Source organism: Salmo trutta, chromosome 19, assembly GCF_901001165.1.
Source record: "Salmo trutta chromosome 19, fSalTru1.1, whole genome shotgun sequence".
Taxonomy (NCBI): Eukaryota; Metazoa; Chordata; class Actinopteri; order Salmoniformes; family Salmonidae; genus Salmo; species Salmo trutta.
This window is the reverse complement of record NC_042975.1, coordinates 30535528-30555105: the sequence shown is the minus strand read 5'-3', so window position 1 is coordinate 30555105 and position 19578 is coordinate 30535528. Positions and strand designations below refer to the sequence as shown.

The following is a 19578-nucleotide window of genomic DNA, read 5'->3' as shown; positions in this document are numbered from 1 at the left end:
CCATAAAGGCCTGATTGGTGGAGTGCTGCAGAGATGGTTGTCCTTCTGGAAGTTTCTCCCATCTCCACAGAGGAACTCTAGAGCTCTGTCAGAGTCTTGGTGGTTCCAAATTTCTTCCATTTTAGAATGATGGAGGTCACTGTGTTCTTGGGGAACTTCAATGCTGAATACATTTTTTGTGCCTCGACCCAATCCTGTCTCTGAGCTCTACGGACAGTTCCTTCGACCTCATGGCTTGGTTTTTGCTCTGACATGCACTGTCAACTGTGGGACCTTACATAAACAGGTGTGTGCCTTTCCAAATCATGCCAATCAATTGAATTTACCACAGGTGGACTCCAATCAAGTTGTAGAAACATCTCAAGGATGATCAATGGAAACCGGATGCACCTTGAGCTCAATTTTGAATCTCACAGCATATGGTCTGACTACTTCAGTAAATAAGGTATTTCTGTTTTTAATTTGCAAACATTTCTAAAAACATGTTTTCGCTTTGTCATTATAGGGTATTATGTGATAAAAAAAGAAGAAGAATTTATTCAATTTTAGAATAAGGCTGTAACGTAACAAAATGTGGAAAAAGTCAAGAGGTCTGAATACTGTCCGAAGGCACTGTAGAGACTTGACATGTTGGAAGATTCTTCCAGAGATGAGTAGTACATGATTCCCCATTATTTTGAAAGAATATTCAGAACTGTGTTGTTCAAGTGTACAATCTCATCTGCTTGTTATCTGTTTATGACCAGCAACGAATGAAGATTGTGTTTATGAATTTCATAATGTTAAATTATATAATTGCATCTATATATTAGCAGATTATATATTTAATTATTTTTCTTCCCGTTTTTATATAGTATTATACACATATTTCCAATGTTTCATATGTGTCATTCAGTTTTGGGACACAAATAAAACCCCTTTCGCTTCCTCATTTATGAAACATTTTATTATAAAGAATATTCACAGAACAGCAAACTTTGTCAAGAGGCTAGTTTCAGGTAAAACAAACACATTGATGAGGTAATATCTCAAAATATGTATTTCAAAAATGGGGGGCCATTTAGGATGAAATGTGAACCCACATACAGTTAGTAGTTTATTTACAACCAACATACAATATCACAATGGAAAACCCAATACTACTCTCTACAAAAAAACACTTTCACCAGTGCTGAGACTTGACACACAATGTTTCAACATATCGGGTAACAAATCCTGTGCAGCAAGTGAATCCCAGTCTTTCCCAATATCAAGCACAGTACGAGGTCCAATACAAATACCAACATTTTTTCCTGGTCTTCTTTTCAAAACATGGCAACACAATTACTATTTTTTATCAAGACTTTTCCCTCTTTGTAAGTAATTTGGCAATTTCCAAAGTTCACCCCAGCATTATGCACACACACACACACACACACACACACACACCTTGGAATACAGTATGTATGTAAAATATTTGTTACATTGGCTGTGTAGTGGAGGAAATTATACAATTTGTCCTTGAAACATGACTAGAATAAAATCATTATATTAAGAGGAATGGGATGGCAAAAAACACTAATCCATTACCTTATCTCAGAATGTAATTATTTTAAGCCATGCTTCACACATTACGTGGTTAATGTGTCAATTCAACACTGATAACTTTGAGCTAAGTTAAATTTGTACAGCTCTCAAGCTCAACCACTCTAATTCTAAATTACATGGAATATGTTGCAACCTTTTAATTTAGTGATTAAAGTTATTTACCTCTTATGAATAAACTGGCAAAGTGTCAGCAGCATAATTCAACACAAGTACAGCTTGTTCTATCTGTCATTACCTTCAAGCTTTTAGAAGACATCAGCTTTTTTGTTCTAGAGAATGTTTTCAACAAGATCATAATGTTCAGAAACACATCTTGAAACATATACAGGAAAAGTACAGCACACAGAGAGAAAATAACAAAATTACAACTGTTTTACACTACAATATCCACAGTTTAAGCTGAAGTAGATGGTAACCTGATATTAATAGTATTGAAGTAACTTGTCTTGGTTCTGTCATAAAGGCACACGTTGGTATGGTCAGAGCAGATCATCTAATCTAGATAAACTGTTTTACTATTAACTAACCCCAACTTCATCTGCACTCTAGTCAATAATTTCTAGACAATGCTGTCTTATCTAATTGCCTTTAGCCTGATTTTAATGTAGTCCTGAATTATAGTGTATAGCTAATATTGTGCAGTGTTGGGGTCAATTCCAATTTAATGTGAAATTCAAATTCAATTCTTGAATTCAATTCACTCATGAAGTGGAGAATTTACATTGTTGAAATTCAAATTAAATTCAATCTTCAAGTTATGGAATTGGAATTAGACTGTTTGGTCTGCTTGAATTGGAATTGAATTCAAATTGTAAAAACATTTAATCTTTGGAATTTAATTCAATTGGAATTCAATATTTGTACATTTCCCAGTTAATGGAATGAATGCACATAATATCAAACATTGACTGCATTATTTGTTTTAAATAATTTCAACTTGTATTTCTATTTCTAGTTTAGCTGGGCGGTCTGAACTGTGACATAATCAACCTGAGGGAATTGAATTAGAATTTGTGGAATTGTTGGGGATAATATTGGATTGGGAATTAAATAATTAACATTGGAATTGAAAGGCATTGAAATCTCTAAATTCAACTACTGGAATCAACGACCTGGACTTTAAATTTAATTAAATGGAATTTACAGGGAAAGGGAATTTAATTAGAATTTGTTGAATTAACCCCAACCCTGGTATTGTGTGGTGTAAAAACTGAAACAATAATGACTTGGGTTTACAAGACAACCATATTAACACTAGGAAAAGGTTGGTAGAAGGATGTCATATCATCCCAACATAAAATGTATAACAAATGCTTTTCATATGTCTTCAAAAGTTAACTATCAGACAAGTATTATGTTATTACTATGCACACCTTCTATCTATATTAATTTGTCTTAAAGGCAGGTCAGATGCTTCTATATTGTTTGGTACAGCTCCTTCACTGAAAAATATTTATTCAATTCTTTCTTTAGAATTTTTACTGTCCAATAGTCAATTTAAAACCATGTTGAAGATGTAGGCTAAGTCAGATGGTGAGTCCCCAAGGGTCATTTTTCACTGTGCTACATGTCCATCTTATGACATCCATTCAGTCAGTGTTGTTCAATGCTGGATAAAACGGCATCTGGATCTAAACCTTTATACAATCCACTCTCCTCAAACTCCACTGGACAGAATCCTTGATGCGCTCACTGTGTTGAGACCTGAGTCCGTGTTCATATCCTTTCTGATCCTCGCTTAGTCTTGATGTCAAATGGGTCTCTCATTGTCTTTACTGTTCGCCAAATCCGCATTGATCCATTGAAGATAGACGCGTGTCCATGTTTTTTGATAACTGTAAAAATGTCTCATATTGTCTGTAAATCTCAGGCCATACTTTACCTTCTCATTAAGATTCTCCTTATTTTCACACCTTCTCTTTTGCAAACAACTCCCTGATTATTCTGGAATGATATATTTAATGATCACTCTTATTGCCCACTATTAATGTCACCATGAATTCATATTATGGTTCTAGTCCTGACCATCACCCTCTGTCTGGTTACAGTAATATTAAACCAACGTTGTATGTATAACATGATAGGAATGTTTATGCGCTGTATACTTCTGTCCATCTTAACAGAGGGAGTTGTTGTCAATCCTTGTGTTTCTTTCAAATGTATTTTTTTCCAGAAAAGATACTGAATATCAAATAAGTCTAACCAGAAATGCAGTCACAAATTGACAGTAAATGTGAATTAATAGTCATAACAATACGAGTTAACGTTTGACATTATTGGGAGAGAAAAAAAATGAACAGATCATAGTTCCATTCAATTAGGTAAATTATTAGATCAAAGAAATAGCTTTTGTATGAAGGAAGTTAGTACATAAATGTTGTTCACAGTTGGGTATAGCCACGTTGTATATTAGGGGCAGGGCTTTTTAAAATGGCATCCTACTGAAGAAGTGGATGCAGGGGTTTCTCCCACTCCATCATACAGGGAAGTAGGAAGTACTGTAGCAGACTGACTGGATGAGGTTGGGGAGGGTGGGGTCAGTTGTTGTCCTATAAGAGAGTGGGCAGGGGGGTTGGGGACAGATGCTCCTTGGGTGCGTATTTGGCGAAGAAGGGTAGAAAGAGTGTGAGCATGACGGCGACGATGGCCAGCATGTATCCCCAGCCGATCTGGCAGTCCCCGGCATAGTAGATGTCTGAGTCCCCACAGAAGGACCTCACCAGGGTGGAGTTCAGCCCAAAGGGATAGACCAGCAGCCCAGACCCCATGATGAACACTGGAAGAGAGATGAAAGAGGCTTTGGTTACAACCAGGGATACACTCAAATATGTAAGACATGTCATAGTGTTGTGTTGTTTGGTCATGTATTTCATTGTTGAGTATATCTTGAGAGAGCACTTGTTCAGCTTCCAAAAAACATTTCTAATGTCCCTCTTTCTCCAACTGAACTAAATCCGGCTTTAAAAGTGTCCATCCTGGCTCATTACTTTGAGATTGGGAAGTGTTCCTGGAACATCCTGGTAATGCTGACTCCTGGCCACTTGGTGGAACTAGAGGTTCTGCATTATGAGTTGACAGCGCAAAGACAGCCCACAGATATGGTCAACAGTGTAATGTAGGAACTTCACCATCTGCCTTATCTCCAGCTGTACCCTGAATAGCCCCAGTAGGAATATAAATCACTATTGAGATTGAGTCTGTCAACTCAGCCAGGGAGTGATGGAGGAAGGACTGATAGAGGAGAGGGGTATGGGGCTTTTATATATTAAAAAAGACCCCTGATGGCTCTTGATTGACAGGTCTGGCTAATGAAAAGTGAATCATGTCTCCCAAAATCCATTAGCACTTCTCATGCCAAACTGACGACCACAAGAAAAGAGCCCAGCACTTTAATACACATCGATCAACTTTCACAGACAGTATCACATCCTCAGTGCTCGATGTAGCGATAGCGAGAGAGTGGCTCAGTTTAAAAATGGAGTCAGGTCTGCCAGCCAGTGCTGCCAAGAAGCATCTATCGACTGCTGAGTGTCATCATTACTACTCATTTCAGGAAAAACATAAAAGGTTAGATTTCCATTATATTGGAATGTCATTGTGTGTCTTTTGAGATAAAAGGAGATAATAAATAGAGTATGGATTTGGATAATGAGCAGTTATCCATAGCTGTCTGTCTATAGAACGCATTAAACACGTATCATCTTTTGTTCATGTATTGATTTCAGATCTTCAAGGACAGTGATGCAGCAGGGTTGATGGAGTGTAATAGGGAATTCATGAGAGAAGGTAATGGGGATGTCAAATATGAAATAGTTTTGTGCTGTAATGTACACTACCGTTCAAAAGTTTGGGGTCACTTAGAAATGTCCTTGTTTTTGAAAGAAAAGCTAATTTTTTTGTCCATTGACATGACATAAAATGTATCAGGAATACAGTGTTGTCACGATTGTCTTCGTCCTCTGACGATATAACGAAATCGTCATCGGAAAATGTGGACCAATACGCAGCAGGTTCGTGAATGCTCATCTTGATTTTTATTCACTACAAAAATGAACATACAAAAATAACAAAATACGAAAACGAACAACTAACAGTCTGTCAAAGCATAGTGCTTTACACAGAACAATCACCCACAAAACACAAACACAAACACACCCTCATTTATGAGACTCTCAATCAAAGGCAGATAGAAAACACCTGCCTTCAACTGAGAGTCCCAACACCAATTCACCAGACATAGAAACAGACATACTAGACTCCACATAGAAATACCTAAACAAACCAACACCCGGAATTACTAAAACAAACACCCTTAAACCAAACACACCACCCTGAACCACATAAAACAAATACCCTCTGTCACGCCCTGACCAAACTACAAACAATTAACCTTATATACTGGCCAGGACGTGACAAGTGTAGACATTGTTAATGTAGTAAATGACTATTGTGGCTGGAAACAGCAGATTATTTTATGGAATATCTAAATAGGTTTACAGAGGCCCATTATCAGCAACCATCACTCCTGTGTTCCAATGGCACGTTGTGTTAGCTAATCCACGTTTATCATTTTAAAAGGCTAATTGATCATTAGAAAAATCTTTTTCAATTACAGTGAGGGAAAAAAGTATTTGATCCCCTGCTGATTTTGTACGTTTGCCCACTGACAAAGAAATGATCAGTCTATAATTTTAATGGTAGGTTTATTTGAACAGTGAGAGACAGAATAACAAAAAAAAATCCAGAAAAACGCATGTCAAAAATGTTATAAATTGATTTGCATTTTAATGAGGGAAATAAGTATTTGACCCCCTCTCAATCAGAAAGATTTCTGGCTCCCAGGTGTCTTTTATACAGGTAACAAGCTGAGATTAGGAGCACACTCTTAAAGGGAGTGCTCCTAATCTGTTTGTTACCTGTATAAAGGACACCTGTCCACAGAAGCAATCAATCAATCAGATTCCAAACTCTCCACCATGGCCAAGACCAAAGAGTTCTCCAAGGATGTCAGGGACAAGATTGTAGACCTACACAAGGCTGGAATGGGCTAGAAGACCATCGCCAAGCAGCTTGGTGAGAAGGTGACAGCAGTTGGTGCGATTATTCGCAAATGGAAGAAACACAAAAGAACTGTCAATCTCCCTCGGCCTGGGGCTCCATGCAAGATCTCACCTCGCGGAGTTGCAATGATCATGAGAACGGTGAGGAATCAGCCCAGAACTACACGGGAGGATCTTGTCAATGATCTCAAGGCAGCTGGGACCATATTCACCAAGAAAACAGTTGGTAACACACTACACCGTGAAGGATTGAAATCCTGCAGCGCCCGCAAGGTCCCCCTGCTCAAGAAAGCACATATACATGCCCGTCTGAAGCTTGCCAATGAACATCTGAATGATTTAGAGGACAACTGGGTGAAAGTGTTGTGGTCAGATGAGACCAAAATGGAGCTCTTTGGCATCAACTCAACTCACCGTGTTTGGAGGAGGAGGAATGCTGCCTATGACCCCAAGAACACCATCCCCACCGTCAAACATGGAGGTGGAAACATTATGCTTTGGGGGTGTTTTTCTGCTAAGGGGACAGGACAACTTCACCGCATCAAAGGGACAATGGACGGGGCCATGTACCACCAAATCTTGGGTGAGAACCTCCTTCCCTCAGCCAGGGTATTGAAAATGGGTTGTGGATGGGTATTCCAGCATGACAATGACCCAAAACACACGGCCAAGGCAACAAAGGAGTGGCTCAAGACGAAGAACATTAAGGTCCTGGAGTGGCCTAGCCAGTCTCCAGACCTTAATCCCATAGAAAATCTGTGGAGGGAGCTGATGGTTTGAGTTGCCAAACGTCAGCCTCGAAACCTTAATGACTTGGAGAAGATCTGGAAAGAGGAGTGGGACAAAATCCCTCCTGAGATGTGTGCAACCCTGGTGGCCAACTACAAGAAACGTCTGACCTCTGTGATTGCCAACAAGGGTTTTGCCACCAAGTACTAAGTCATGTTTTGCAGAGGGGTCAAATACTTATTTCCCTCATTAAAATGCAAATCAATTTATAACATTTTTGACATGCGTTTTTCTGGGTTGTGGCCAGCACAGTCACTGGATCTCAACCCTATTGAGCTGTTGTGGGAGCAGCTTGACCGTATGGCACGTAAGAAGTGCCCATCAAGCCAATCCAACTTGTGGGAGGTGCTTCAGAAAGCATGGGGTGAAATCTCTTCAGATTACCTCAACAAATTGACAACTAGAATGCCAAAGGTCTGCAAGGCTGTAATTGCTGTAAATTGAGGATTATTTGACGAAAGCAAAGTTTGAAGGACACAATTATTATTTCAAATCAAAATCATTATTTATAACCTTGTCAATGTCTTGACTATATTTCCTATTCATTTTGCAACTAATTTCATTTATGTTTTTATGGAAATCAAGGAAATTTCTAAGTGACCCCAAACTTTTGAACGGTAGTGTAAATGGATTTTTTGGTAAGGGGGGCTGTACATTTAGAAAATTCCCATGCATATCTCAGAGAGTAGGTAGATAAATAAAAACGCCCCCTGGGAGGGACTGCTGAGGATCATGCTGGTAAGGGCACAAGAGAGATGGATGGGGGAAAAGGGAGAAAGACGAAAGGAATGGGCAGAAGGTTGTGTGAGTGGGTAGTCAGAGCACTATGTCCCAGCATCAGCTCATTACATTTATCTCTTTGAGGTGGAAGCTGAGGATGCTAAATATCCCCCAACCCACCCAGAGTTCTGTCTGTCCTTCTCAGAATGGCCACCTGTTTATCTGTCGGGGCCTAGCTCCTCAAAGCAGCCCGGCTAATGACACTTTAAGGGCCTTCTCTCTCATTGGCTTTGTGGAAAGTGAACAAAGACACAGGCAAGGTTTCCTTTTCAAGGCCCTTCCCTCGCTGTTCCCTCCCACACAGAGATATGGCAGCAGTCACACACAGCCTGCCTGCACCCCAGCCACCAAAATCCAAATAAATAATGAAGAAACTCGCCAGGCCCCCAAATAATCGATGCAGGAATGAAATCAAACCCCACAGCCTTGAAACAAGTGGCACAAGAGCCTTGAGCATCATTGGATTTCATCGACAGAAGCTGGAAGGTAGGTATACGGAGGGAGGGAGCAATGTTTGTCTGCATCAGATAAGCCCTGTGCTCAGGTCGATATGGTCTCTCCAGGCTGCATAGCTCTGTTAATGGAACAGACGTACAAGCCGGATGACCCTGGACTCAGTATCGGGAGCTGAGGGCTGCTGCACACACACTCCACCTGGATTCAGTTTAGAGAATTGCAACTATGTTACTGTATGGGACTACTGGAGATATTCAACTAAATCGTTTGCCTTTGATTCTTCTTGCATGACGATGATTCAAACGTGTAGTCTATGATATGATGCACGTATATACTGTATATATGATGGATTAGCTGTTCAGGATGTACTGTATGCATACATGCATATACATAACATTTCCTGATTTGACTCGTGTTCAATCTTGAGTATAAGGTGAAAACTGTATTGGAGAGCACACGGTAGCAGCCCACTATGGACATGGATGGATAAACTCAATCTCATGACGATAGAAGCTTCCATAGCAGTGTAATCCACAGGATGTTGGTGGCACCTTAATTGGGGAGAACAGGCTTGTGTTATTGACTGGAGAATAATCATTGGAATGTTATCAAATACATCAAACACATGGTTGTCAGGTGTTTGATGCCATTCCATTTTCTCCGTTCCGGCCATTATTATGAGCCGTTCAGCAGCCTCCACTGGTATAATCCTATGGGGACGTACGGAGATGAAGGGAGCGGTGTAAAATGATGCGATGCTGTGAAACTGCTCATGGGAATAAAAAGTAAATAATGTAGCAAACATTGAGCTGACTTATATACTGGAAACTGCACATAGAGCACCAAGCATGATCTAAATCCTAAAACAACAGTGGTCATTTGGATGGGCGTCTCGGAACTGGTCACACACACAACGAGTATCCATCAGGAGTGGGCGGGGGATTCTTAACGGTCCACTTGGCCAGTTGGGCGGCAGGTACAGCAGTAATGAAGGCAGTTAGCCATGAGGAAGAGCCGTTAAAATGTAATTACAGGAGTTTAAAGAGCCATCTCCACAATAGCTGCAGGGCAGTAAAAAGCATTCAGCACAGCACTTGAACATGCAGCTTCTTCTTCCTTCCTGTTCCTATTAGACACCGTTTACTGCGCTTCCTGCACCATTCACACCATGTGCACATATGCACTCACACACACAAACACACACAGACATTCACACAAACCATGTACATTCTGGGAGATGGGGAGGTTGCTGGCAATGGCATGATGTGGAGAGAGAGGGAGATTATCCAATGGCAATCAGGTGGGACTGCAGGGTGGGAGGGAAGGAAGGAGAGACGGAGTCCATCAGAACAAATAATGGGGAAGAGACAGACAGAGGTAACAATGTGTAGGTCACACGGGCTAATGCGTCTCATTTACAGATACACCCCACTCCCATACAGACATGCAGATACACACACAGACGGACACTGCCTATGGAGCAGTGACACCTATGGAGATGACTACCATCACCTGCTAAACTCCACCTGTAATGTTATAACAACACGTGTCACTCTAGATCCTGATGAAAATGTACAGCAGAGCAAGTGAGAAATTAGCATGTAGAAACAGTAAAGAATCACTGATGATGCTTTCCCTGCAGCCCCTAAACATAGATAAAGTAATTGGGATCACTTGGAGGCCTAACACAGACAAATGGTGAAGAGACATTGCAGCACCCACATCACTGCTAATGCTTCTTTACTGCAGCCTGTCTGGCTGAATACAACAGCAGAGCCGACGTGATGCTAATGATAGTAAATCACCAGCCAAAACAGATGCCTGCCTCCTCTGTTCAGCAACATATGCTGCTTGGGAATAGTCTATGAGTTCATCCATATGGTTTTGACTTGTTATTGCTCAGGCTCATCCGTCCTCTGTGGTTACACCACTGGCAGGGTTATCCTTGAAGTTTGAAATCCTGGATTTAAAAAAAAATATTTCGCAATGGGGATAATTGCTTGTGGAGAACAACTTGTGAGAGAGATGCAGAGAGATGGTAACATCATGCTCTCCAGATGTTGTTGACAAGTGCAGAAGCACTTTGTTTCATTGTTCATTTCCACAGGTAGCTGTGGAAGTCAGGAGGCCAAGGGTCTGTGAACCTTTAGCCTAATCAATCCTCTAAAATAAACATCAATACTTCTGTAAGAGTGTGTTTATTCTTCAATCACATTCAGGAAGTGAAGAGAGGAAAGGAAAGGAGAAGAAAAGAAGAGAGGAGCTCAGCCTTGACTCTGACTCTCTCTCTCTCTCTCTCTCTCTCTCTCTGGTCCCTTGACTGCTCACCCTTCTCAATGAACTAGTGATATATGCCACGGCGCCCTTGAAGATGATACTCAATTGCACAGCTGTGAAAATGAGAAAAAGATTGAGTACATTTCATAAAGGTATTTGAGGAGAACTTCTTGGCTTCTTGACCTGTCCCCAGAGTGAGGTGTGTGATGAGGTAGCGTCCATGCGTGACAGTGCATTATCTCTCAGCTGGGTACCATGGTAACTCTGTATAGTACCAATCACACAGGATGGACTGAGGTCCAAATTCACTCTCTCTGGGTCAAGCTCTGGAGGGCTATACACAGGGACTGGGAGGTCTTACTGAGAGTATATGATACCACTATCTCATGGGTACGGTACAGACTTCATACCAATATCTTTGGGTGGTGTGTGCATGCACTCTGATACTGTAGGTTAGTGATCATCCAACATCAAACATCACCCATTAAAATAAAACGCTGTGAACCTTACACTCTCTATAGTACTAACCTATAAGTACAAAGACTTTTGGCATATTCAAATTAAATTGTTCCCTGTTGATGAATCATTAAATGAAAACATTAGGTTGTGACACATGACCTTTGAGTTGTCTAGTCAGTCCAATGCCCTGTGGGGCTGAGGGTTATACAGTGATCTCTCTCTACCAGTGAGTAGTGAGGTGGAGTGTGGCCCAGTCTTAGAGGATGATGTGGCCATCATAGAAATGGATGATTTGAACGGGCATTATGTCGACTATACCTACACAAGTTGAGTGTACCCATGCTAGTAATTCTATTTCTTTGTTGGTCATCCTGTATTTCCTCCGCGTACCATCAGAGGGCTTAATTACAAGCCATCCTCCTGCTGCTGCTGTGGGCCTTGAGGGCCATTCATTATAACGCTAAGATTTCTACTTTGGATCAAACTTTATTACCTCCCAACACTGACTGTGTTAACTCAGTTAGCACTGAGGACAGTTGCCCGTGGGATTGAATTAGAAATTGATGGGATGGCTCCCTCCCGGTCCTGGCCTGAATGTCCATGGATACGTCCCAAATGGCACCCTATTCTCTATGTAGTGCACTACTAGTGCCTGCCATTTGGGACGTAACCCATGTCTAATCCTCTGGTTTGGTTGTAGCCAGGCCTGGCTGGCTGGAGGCTGTCATTTGTCTGTTCTGTCTGTTCCCACTGGCTCTGTTTGTTAACGACTACAGCTACCGCCCCACACTGATTACTGTCTCTCAGTAACAGATCTGGGTTCAACTGTGTCAGTACCACAAATGGCTGAACACACAATCTCTACAAAAGAGTTTTACCCCATGGTTAGAAACACTGGTGTGAATCTGAGGGTAAGCTAAGGTCAAGGGGACAACAGAGAGCGTTGACAGCAACTCTCAAGTCACTTATTCAAGAGGGGGAGCTTTGACACTTGACTTGACAAGTTACAAGACCACAGAGTAAATATGATAATCCTTTAGACAGGGAGAGAGGAGATTTAATGGATTGACAGTGACTCCTCTTCTCCTCGTCCCCTACACTCCTATATCTGCATTCCAGCCTTGCAGCAAATATGGTCGATGAATATGAGGGCTAATGTTGTCCGTGGGCCACTTATCTCCTATGACCCACAAGCACATCTGTGACACTCCCAGCCCTGGGAGAGACCAGCCCACAGCTGGAGGTCTGACTGGAACAAGTCAACCACCACAGGCCCAGATAACAGCCACAGAGACTCAGGGACCAGATACAGGATGCTACAGTGTCTGTCCACAGGTGACTGCTCTCAATTCTGAAAGGAACTTTCCGTTTGGCTGCTGTCCCAATTGGGATTCTACCTGTCTGCTACTGTGCACTGAAACAACTAGGGGCAGTGCAGTCACCCACATACAGAACAATATGTTGTTCTCTCCATGACATAAACATGTAACCTGAACTTACCTTACCTAACCATGTATCTGAGCGCTAGTGTCAAAGTAACTAAACAAAGAATGTTCATCTTCACAATGAGAAATACATTGTTATTTTTACTCCTCTGTCAGAGATGTGTCTTCTTGCAGTGTTTCCTTGCAAATATTTGGGAGCGGGTGTAAAAAAAAGAATGTATAATAAATCTTTATTTGCCAGCACAGCACTCATTTGTTTGTGTTGCCAGCACTGTTTGTCAGTGATGAAACTCTGTGACATGAAACATATGCTGTAGGCCCTGGAAATACCAAGAAATATTGTTTAATTACAGTTGCAGCCTCATAGCCATACATCAAACCAGTTTTTATGACGTGCTTTCCTTCTAGTTATTATTTTTGGTGTTGTATACCTTTCCCCTTGATTTGATTAACAGATGCTTCACATACACAACAAGACAGGTGTTGTGATCCTGCCTACTATTTGCATATCTATTTTTTCACCAATAGAACTGCAACTGGCGTTCTGTGGCAAAAAGGTTAGTGTTGACGGTTGTTAGATCTATGTATCTATTTTTATAAACTAAATTAGTTGTTTGCGGTTTAAGATTTGTTCTTAAATCAATGTGTGTGTGTGTGTGTGTGTGCTGCATGTGTGAGTGTGGTTGTGTTTGTGTGCTGTGAGTGTGGTTGTGTTTGTGTGCTGTGAGTGTGGTTGTGTTTGTGTGCTGCATGTGTGAGTGTGGTTGTATGTGTGTGCTGCATGTGTGAGTGTGGTTGTGTGTGTGTGCTGCGTGTGTGAGTGTGGTTGTATGTGTGTGCTGCATGTGTGAGTGTGGTTGTATGTGTGTGCTGCGTGTGTGAGTGTGGTTGTATGTGTGTGCTGCGTGTGTGAGTGTGGTTGTATGTGTGTGCTGCGTGTGTGAGTGTGGTTGTATGTGTGTGCTGCGTGTGTGAGTGTGGTTGTATGTGTGTGCTGCGTGTGTGAGTGTGGTTGTATGTGTGTGCTGCGTGTGTGAGTGTGGTTGTATGTGTGTGCTGCGTGTGTGAGTGTGGTTGTATGTGTGTGCTGCGTGTGTGAGTGTGGTTGTATGTGTGTGCTGCGTGTGTGAGTGTGGTTGTATGTGTGTGCTGCGTGTCTGAGTGTGGTTGTGTGTGTGTTTCAGTCAAGTCATTTCCTATCATTTCCTACCATAAAGCTCTATAATGAAAGCAGAAGGGGTGGCAGTTGGGATACGGGTGTCTCTTGGAAATTGCTTTTCATCGCTCGCATGTGGAACCTATTTCCATTTCCGTCTCCTTTTCCAGGCAGGTAGATGATAGATATGGGCGACCTCTCCTCTCCCCCTGGTCTGAAGGAGATGGAGGAGAGGAGAGTGTTCCTGACGGCCCACCATCACATTAAAGCTACAGGCATGTCGGACCATGCTGTCTGAGTCTGACCATGCAGGGAATTAAACAGGGACTGTGGAGACGACAGGAGGGTTCTCATCTCATATGCCAATCTACCATGCCTTCCATGAATATGTCTAGGTGCTACTGGGGTATGCTTCAGACAGAGGCAAGGGTGATGTGTATATCAAATAAAAATGTACTAATCTCAATTGCATGGAGTGAGGAAAAGTTTAAAGCAAAATGTGTTGTAGATATGCCTACTGATCCAAGAGAGAATCACCTGTTTTTATCCGCATCTATATTCCTCTATAAACATGTCACAATGGGCTCAGGAAGATAAATATTCTGGTATGAAGATTAATTGTAATGTCTTTATTCTTTTGAAACTTCTGTATGTGTAATGTTTACTGTTCATTTTTATTGTTTATTTCACTTTTGTATTTTATCTACCTCACTTGCTTTGGCAATGTTAACACATGTTTCCCGTGCCAATAAAGCCCCTTGAATTGAATTGATTAAACTTTATTGCTTGCAGCTACAGATGTAGGATCTTAATTTGACCAGTATTGTCGGAGCAAAAGTAGGCTACATGAAAAGTGTGATACTGTTAATATACCTGTGTGTTAGTGAAAGTTTCCAAAGAATTTATGTAAATCACAAAGCTTATCTGCATTTCCTGCAGCGCAGTAAAATTCTCAGCAACAAACGAGTGATCAAATTAAGATACTACACCTATAGGATGTGGTATGGTGTGTTTCAGGTATTGAAATGGGACTGTAGCTAGTTGTGGAACATAGTGGGGTAGTGGGGTATAAAACAGCAGGGAGGGACCACATCTTAATGTGATGAGCTGTGCAATAGCAGCAGTCTGCACAAGCCATGATGATAATTAAGCACAGTGTGCCTCTGGGAAATTATGCTAACGGTTGCTTCTTCTTGAATCACCTTAGTACCAATAAACATTTGGCTGGAGGTGATCACGCAACCAAGAATACACGCACGCACGCACGCACGCACACACACACACACACACACACACACACACACACACACACACCAAAAGGGAAGAGAGATAAATGTGTTTTTAGGCCAAGGCTCTTTAGAGGGAAAACAATAGCAGGAAATCTCTGGTACCACACAGAACCCACTGGGCACAGATGTCAGTTCAATGTCTACTTTGGATTTACATTTGGTTGCGTTGTCAAATAACGTGAACTCAATGTAAAATCAACAACAAAAAATACAGATGTCATTGGATTGAGGTTAAAAGTTGGGTGAAAAAGAGACCAAATTCCCTTATGTTGATGACTTTTTGCAAATCCAATCAGTTTTCCACGTTGATTCAACATCATCACATTGAGAGAGATGGGAGGGAGAGTGAGAATGGATGGAGAGAAAGACAAGAAAGAAGAGAAAATGATAGAAAGAGGAGAGTCAGAGGAGTGGTGACTTAGAAAGTAGATGAGAGGACAGTACTAGAATTCTGATTCAATGAGACCGCGCGAAACAACTATTCACTAAAAAGATCCAAAAGATTAAATACAATTTCAGAAAAAAAATCTATTTGTCCTGCTGTTTAAGCAGCACAAAGAGGTTACACAGAGAATGGAAGCGTGCTCGGAATGGATAAAATATGCTTTTAACTGGATGAAATTGCATGTCTAAGACTGAATGAAATAGGTTGGCAAAAAGGGTGATCACACAGGTGATTCTATGGATTGTTGCTCTCTCTCTCTCTCTCTCCTCTCTCTCTCTCTCTCTCTCTCTCTCTCTCTCCTCTCTCTCTCTCTCTCTCTCTCTCTCTCTCCTCTCTCTCTCTCTCTCTCTCTCTCTCTCTCTCTCTCTCTCTCTCTCTCTCTCCCTCTCTCTCTCTCTCTCTCTCTGAAATGGGGAAAAACCTGTTGACTTTGGGAGGCAAAAGAGTAAGAGAGATAGAGGGAGGAAAAGAGCGGGTTAACAGAGAGAGAGAAAATAATAGGGGAGAAAACGGAAGGCATGAAAGAGAGAAAGAGAGCACATGAAAACACATTGAGAGGGAAGAGATTAGAAGGGCTATAAAATTACCCAGTAGAATCACTACCCATCTACAGAGTGGGCATGGCAATCTGGGGCACAACAGCAGTGGTCAATCAGAGAGCAGAGAACCATGGACTAATAGCCCTGTGTTATCACCGTAATTAGTTCAGCTTGTGTGTGGTCAAGACAACCGTGACACACATGTCAGACTTGTACCAGTGCCTCTTCTACCTCATGAACAAATGAGAAAGGAGGGAGAAAGAAAGGGGGGAGACAGAAAAAGAGAGATAGGAAGAAATGAAGGAAGAAAGAAAGTAAGTAAGAAAGAAAGAAAGAAGATTACAATACCATTACCATATGTTCCAGGAAGCCTCAGGACAATAAGGGTGATGGTATAGAGGGCTTATAGACTCACTCACTGGTCTATATAACTATAGCTATAACTGACAAGAGGACAAAGGAACAATTTGTTCATTACTCAAGCAGCTCTTCATACATGTATGACAACAATCATATATCACATGAAAGGTGAAAAAAAAACTTAACCTACATCCTATAAATGAGACACAAAGAAAGGACAAATAATTACAATCTTTCAGTGTACAACATGTGCATGCTTGTACTGCGCTTCCAAAGAAGAAGTTTATGGAATCTCTGTCTTAGTCATGTGACTAATGTCCTACTGAAATATGTGAGAATCTCTGTCTTAGTCATGGCCTACCGAAGACACGTGAATCTCTGTCTTAGTCATGTCCTACTGAAGACACGTGAATCTCTGTCTTAGTCATGTCCTACCGAAGACACGTGAATCTCTGTCTTAGTCATGTTCTACTGAAGACACGTGAATCTCTGTCTTAGTCATGTCCTACCGAAGACACGTGAATCTCTGTCTTAGTCATGTCCTACTGAAGACACGTGAATCTCTGTCTTAGTCATGACCTACTGAAGACACGTGAATCTCTGTCTTAGTCATGACCTACCGAAGACACATGAATCTCTGTCTTAGTCATGACCTACTGAAGACATGTGAATCTCTGTCTTAGTCATGTTCTACTGAAGACACGTGAATCTCTGTCTTAGTCATGTCCTACTGAAGACACGTGAATCTCTGTCTTAGTCATGTCCTACCGAAGACACGTGAATCTCTGTCTTAGTCATGACCTACTGAAGACACGTGAATCTCTGTCTTAGTCATGACCTACCGAAGACACATGAATCTCTGTCTTAGTCATGACCTACCGAAGACATGTGAATCTCTGTCTTAGTCATGTTCTACTGAAGACACGTGAATCTCTGTCTTAGTCATGACCTACCGAAGACACATGAATCTCTGTCTTAGTCATGTCCTACCGAAGACATGTGAATCTCTGTCTTAGTCATGTTCTACTGAAGACACGTGAATCTCTGTCTTAGTCATGACCTACCGAAGACACATGAATCTCTGTCTTAGTCATGTCCTACCGAAGACACGTGAATCTCTGTCTTAGTCATGTTCTACTGAAGACACGTGAATCTCTGTCTTAGTCATGTCCTACCGAAGACACATGAATCTCTGTCTTAGTCATGTCCTACCGAAGACACATGAATCTCTGTCTTAGTCATGTTCTACCGAAGACACGTGAATCTCTGTTTTAGTCATGTTCTACTGAAGACACGTGAATCTCTTAGTCATGACCTACTGAAGACACGTGAATCTCTGTCTTAGTCATGACCTACTGAAGACACGTGAATCTCTGTCTTAGCCATGTTCTACTGAAGACACGTGAATCTCTGTGCCGCAACCAATCTATCATCTTAATTACTTTCATTTCTATATCTCTGTTCATGTTTTAATGTCACAATTAATTTACTTATCAGACTAATTGGTTGTCCTTGAAAACACGTGAAGGTTTAGCTCAATGTTACAGATAGTGACGTTTACCAAAACCCAAATGAACGAGTCAATAAATCCATCTATCCCATGTAGCCTGCTAGCTAGATTGAATTTGCATAGTATACAAATCAATGACAAAATGCAGTGTACATGAGAAGAAACCGAGATGAAAAACGGAATTTTTCCCCCCTGACCCATAGTTTCCCTGGAAATCCACATTGTGGACTTCACATTCTTAATTTAAGAGTTCTACTGTGTACTCTGGACTTCACTCCAGCTGAGCATAATCTGAGAAGGTGGCCAGATGTGACAATGTTGCTCTTGGTTTGACTAAGATGATATGTTCAGAACTGAGCCTTTGTCTGTGTTGAGTTGGCTGCATTAGGAGGAATATGTGCCCAGTGACAGTGTGTGCGTGCATGTGTAGCCTACCAATGTGACAGTGACAGTGTGTGTGTGCATGTGCGTGCGTGTGTAGCCTACCAATGTGACAGTGACAGTGTGTCTTTGGGGACCTGGTTGGTCCTGACGCTGAACAATCATGGTAGCTGTCGCCTGGGCTTAGTGGGTCTCCTGTGGTCCCAGGGGGGAAGTGAGTGTGAAGAATGTGTCAGATGTAAACAGGACATCACATCCCTTCCCCTCCCATTCACAACACAGTCATGCTAAGCTGCATATGCACTCAGCCATACCCTGGCTCCTCACAGGTAAACTCAATGTGAGGTAAACTCACTGTGCCAGACTGCCAGGCACTCAATATGAAACATGCTCATATTGTGAGCAGAATGTTGTTATGGCACAGTGCCAGAACAGATGTCTGCTTTTGTTTCATCAAATGTGTTTATCTGCACTATGGACTTCCTGGTGTATAGAGAACGTCCTTGATATAAAAAAGGACACTGTTTTAAAATATATAAAGAGTGACTTGGTCCTTTTTTTCTTTGAATACTTTCAGTGCTATTCCCTTTTGGCACTATGGAACTGGTATACAGTATACATTCTTGATAGCAAAAATTATATTTTCAAATAGACTTTCAGTCTTATTCACTGGCTCAATTTAAAACTGTATGAAAAAGCTCTATAGAAAATGTGGGATTGAGAATCAGTAATATCATCAGGAATCCCAGTATTACATCCCATCCTGTATTAAGGTGTGAGGAACAAAGGTCCCAGTATTACATCCCATCCTGTATTAAGGTGTGAAGAACAAAGCAGCTGTTTCCTATTGTCCTATTGGCTGCACTAAGCAGCAGAGGTAGACAAAAGAGGAAGATCAGGAGAGGAACCTGAGTGCAGTAACTAGTTGTGAGCTCCCATTAATCAGTCTGCTGCAAGAAGAGTGTGTGTGTGTTTGTGTGTGTGTGTGTTTGTGTGTCTGCCTACATGTGTGTGTGTGTATATGTGTGCGTCTGTGTGTGTGTGT

The 19578-nt window shown here is 41.4% G+C and overlaps 1 protein-coding gene across 1 annotated transcript in view; it reads right to left on the bottom strand.

The window, feature by feature from the left end:
- Positions 1-924: 924 nt before the first annotated feature.
- Positions 925-19578, bottom strand: part of LOC115154325 (transmembrane protein 211-like) — a 149390-nt gene continuing 130736 nt past the window's right edge. The window contains exon 3 of the mRNA XM_029700436.1: positions 925-4363. Within this exon, the coding sequence (XP_029556296.1) occupies positions 4137-4363 (227 nt within the window). The 3' untranslated portion in view covers positions 925-4136. The remainder of the gene's footprint in view (positions 4364-19578) is intronic.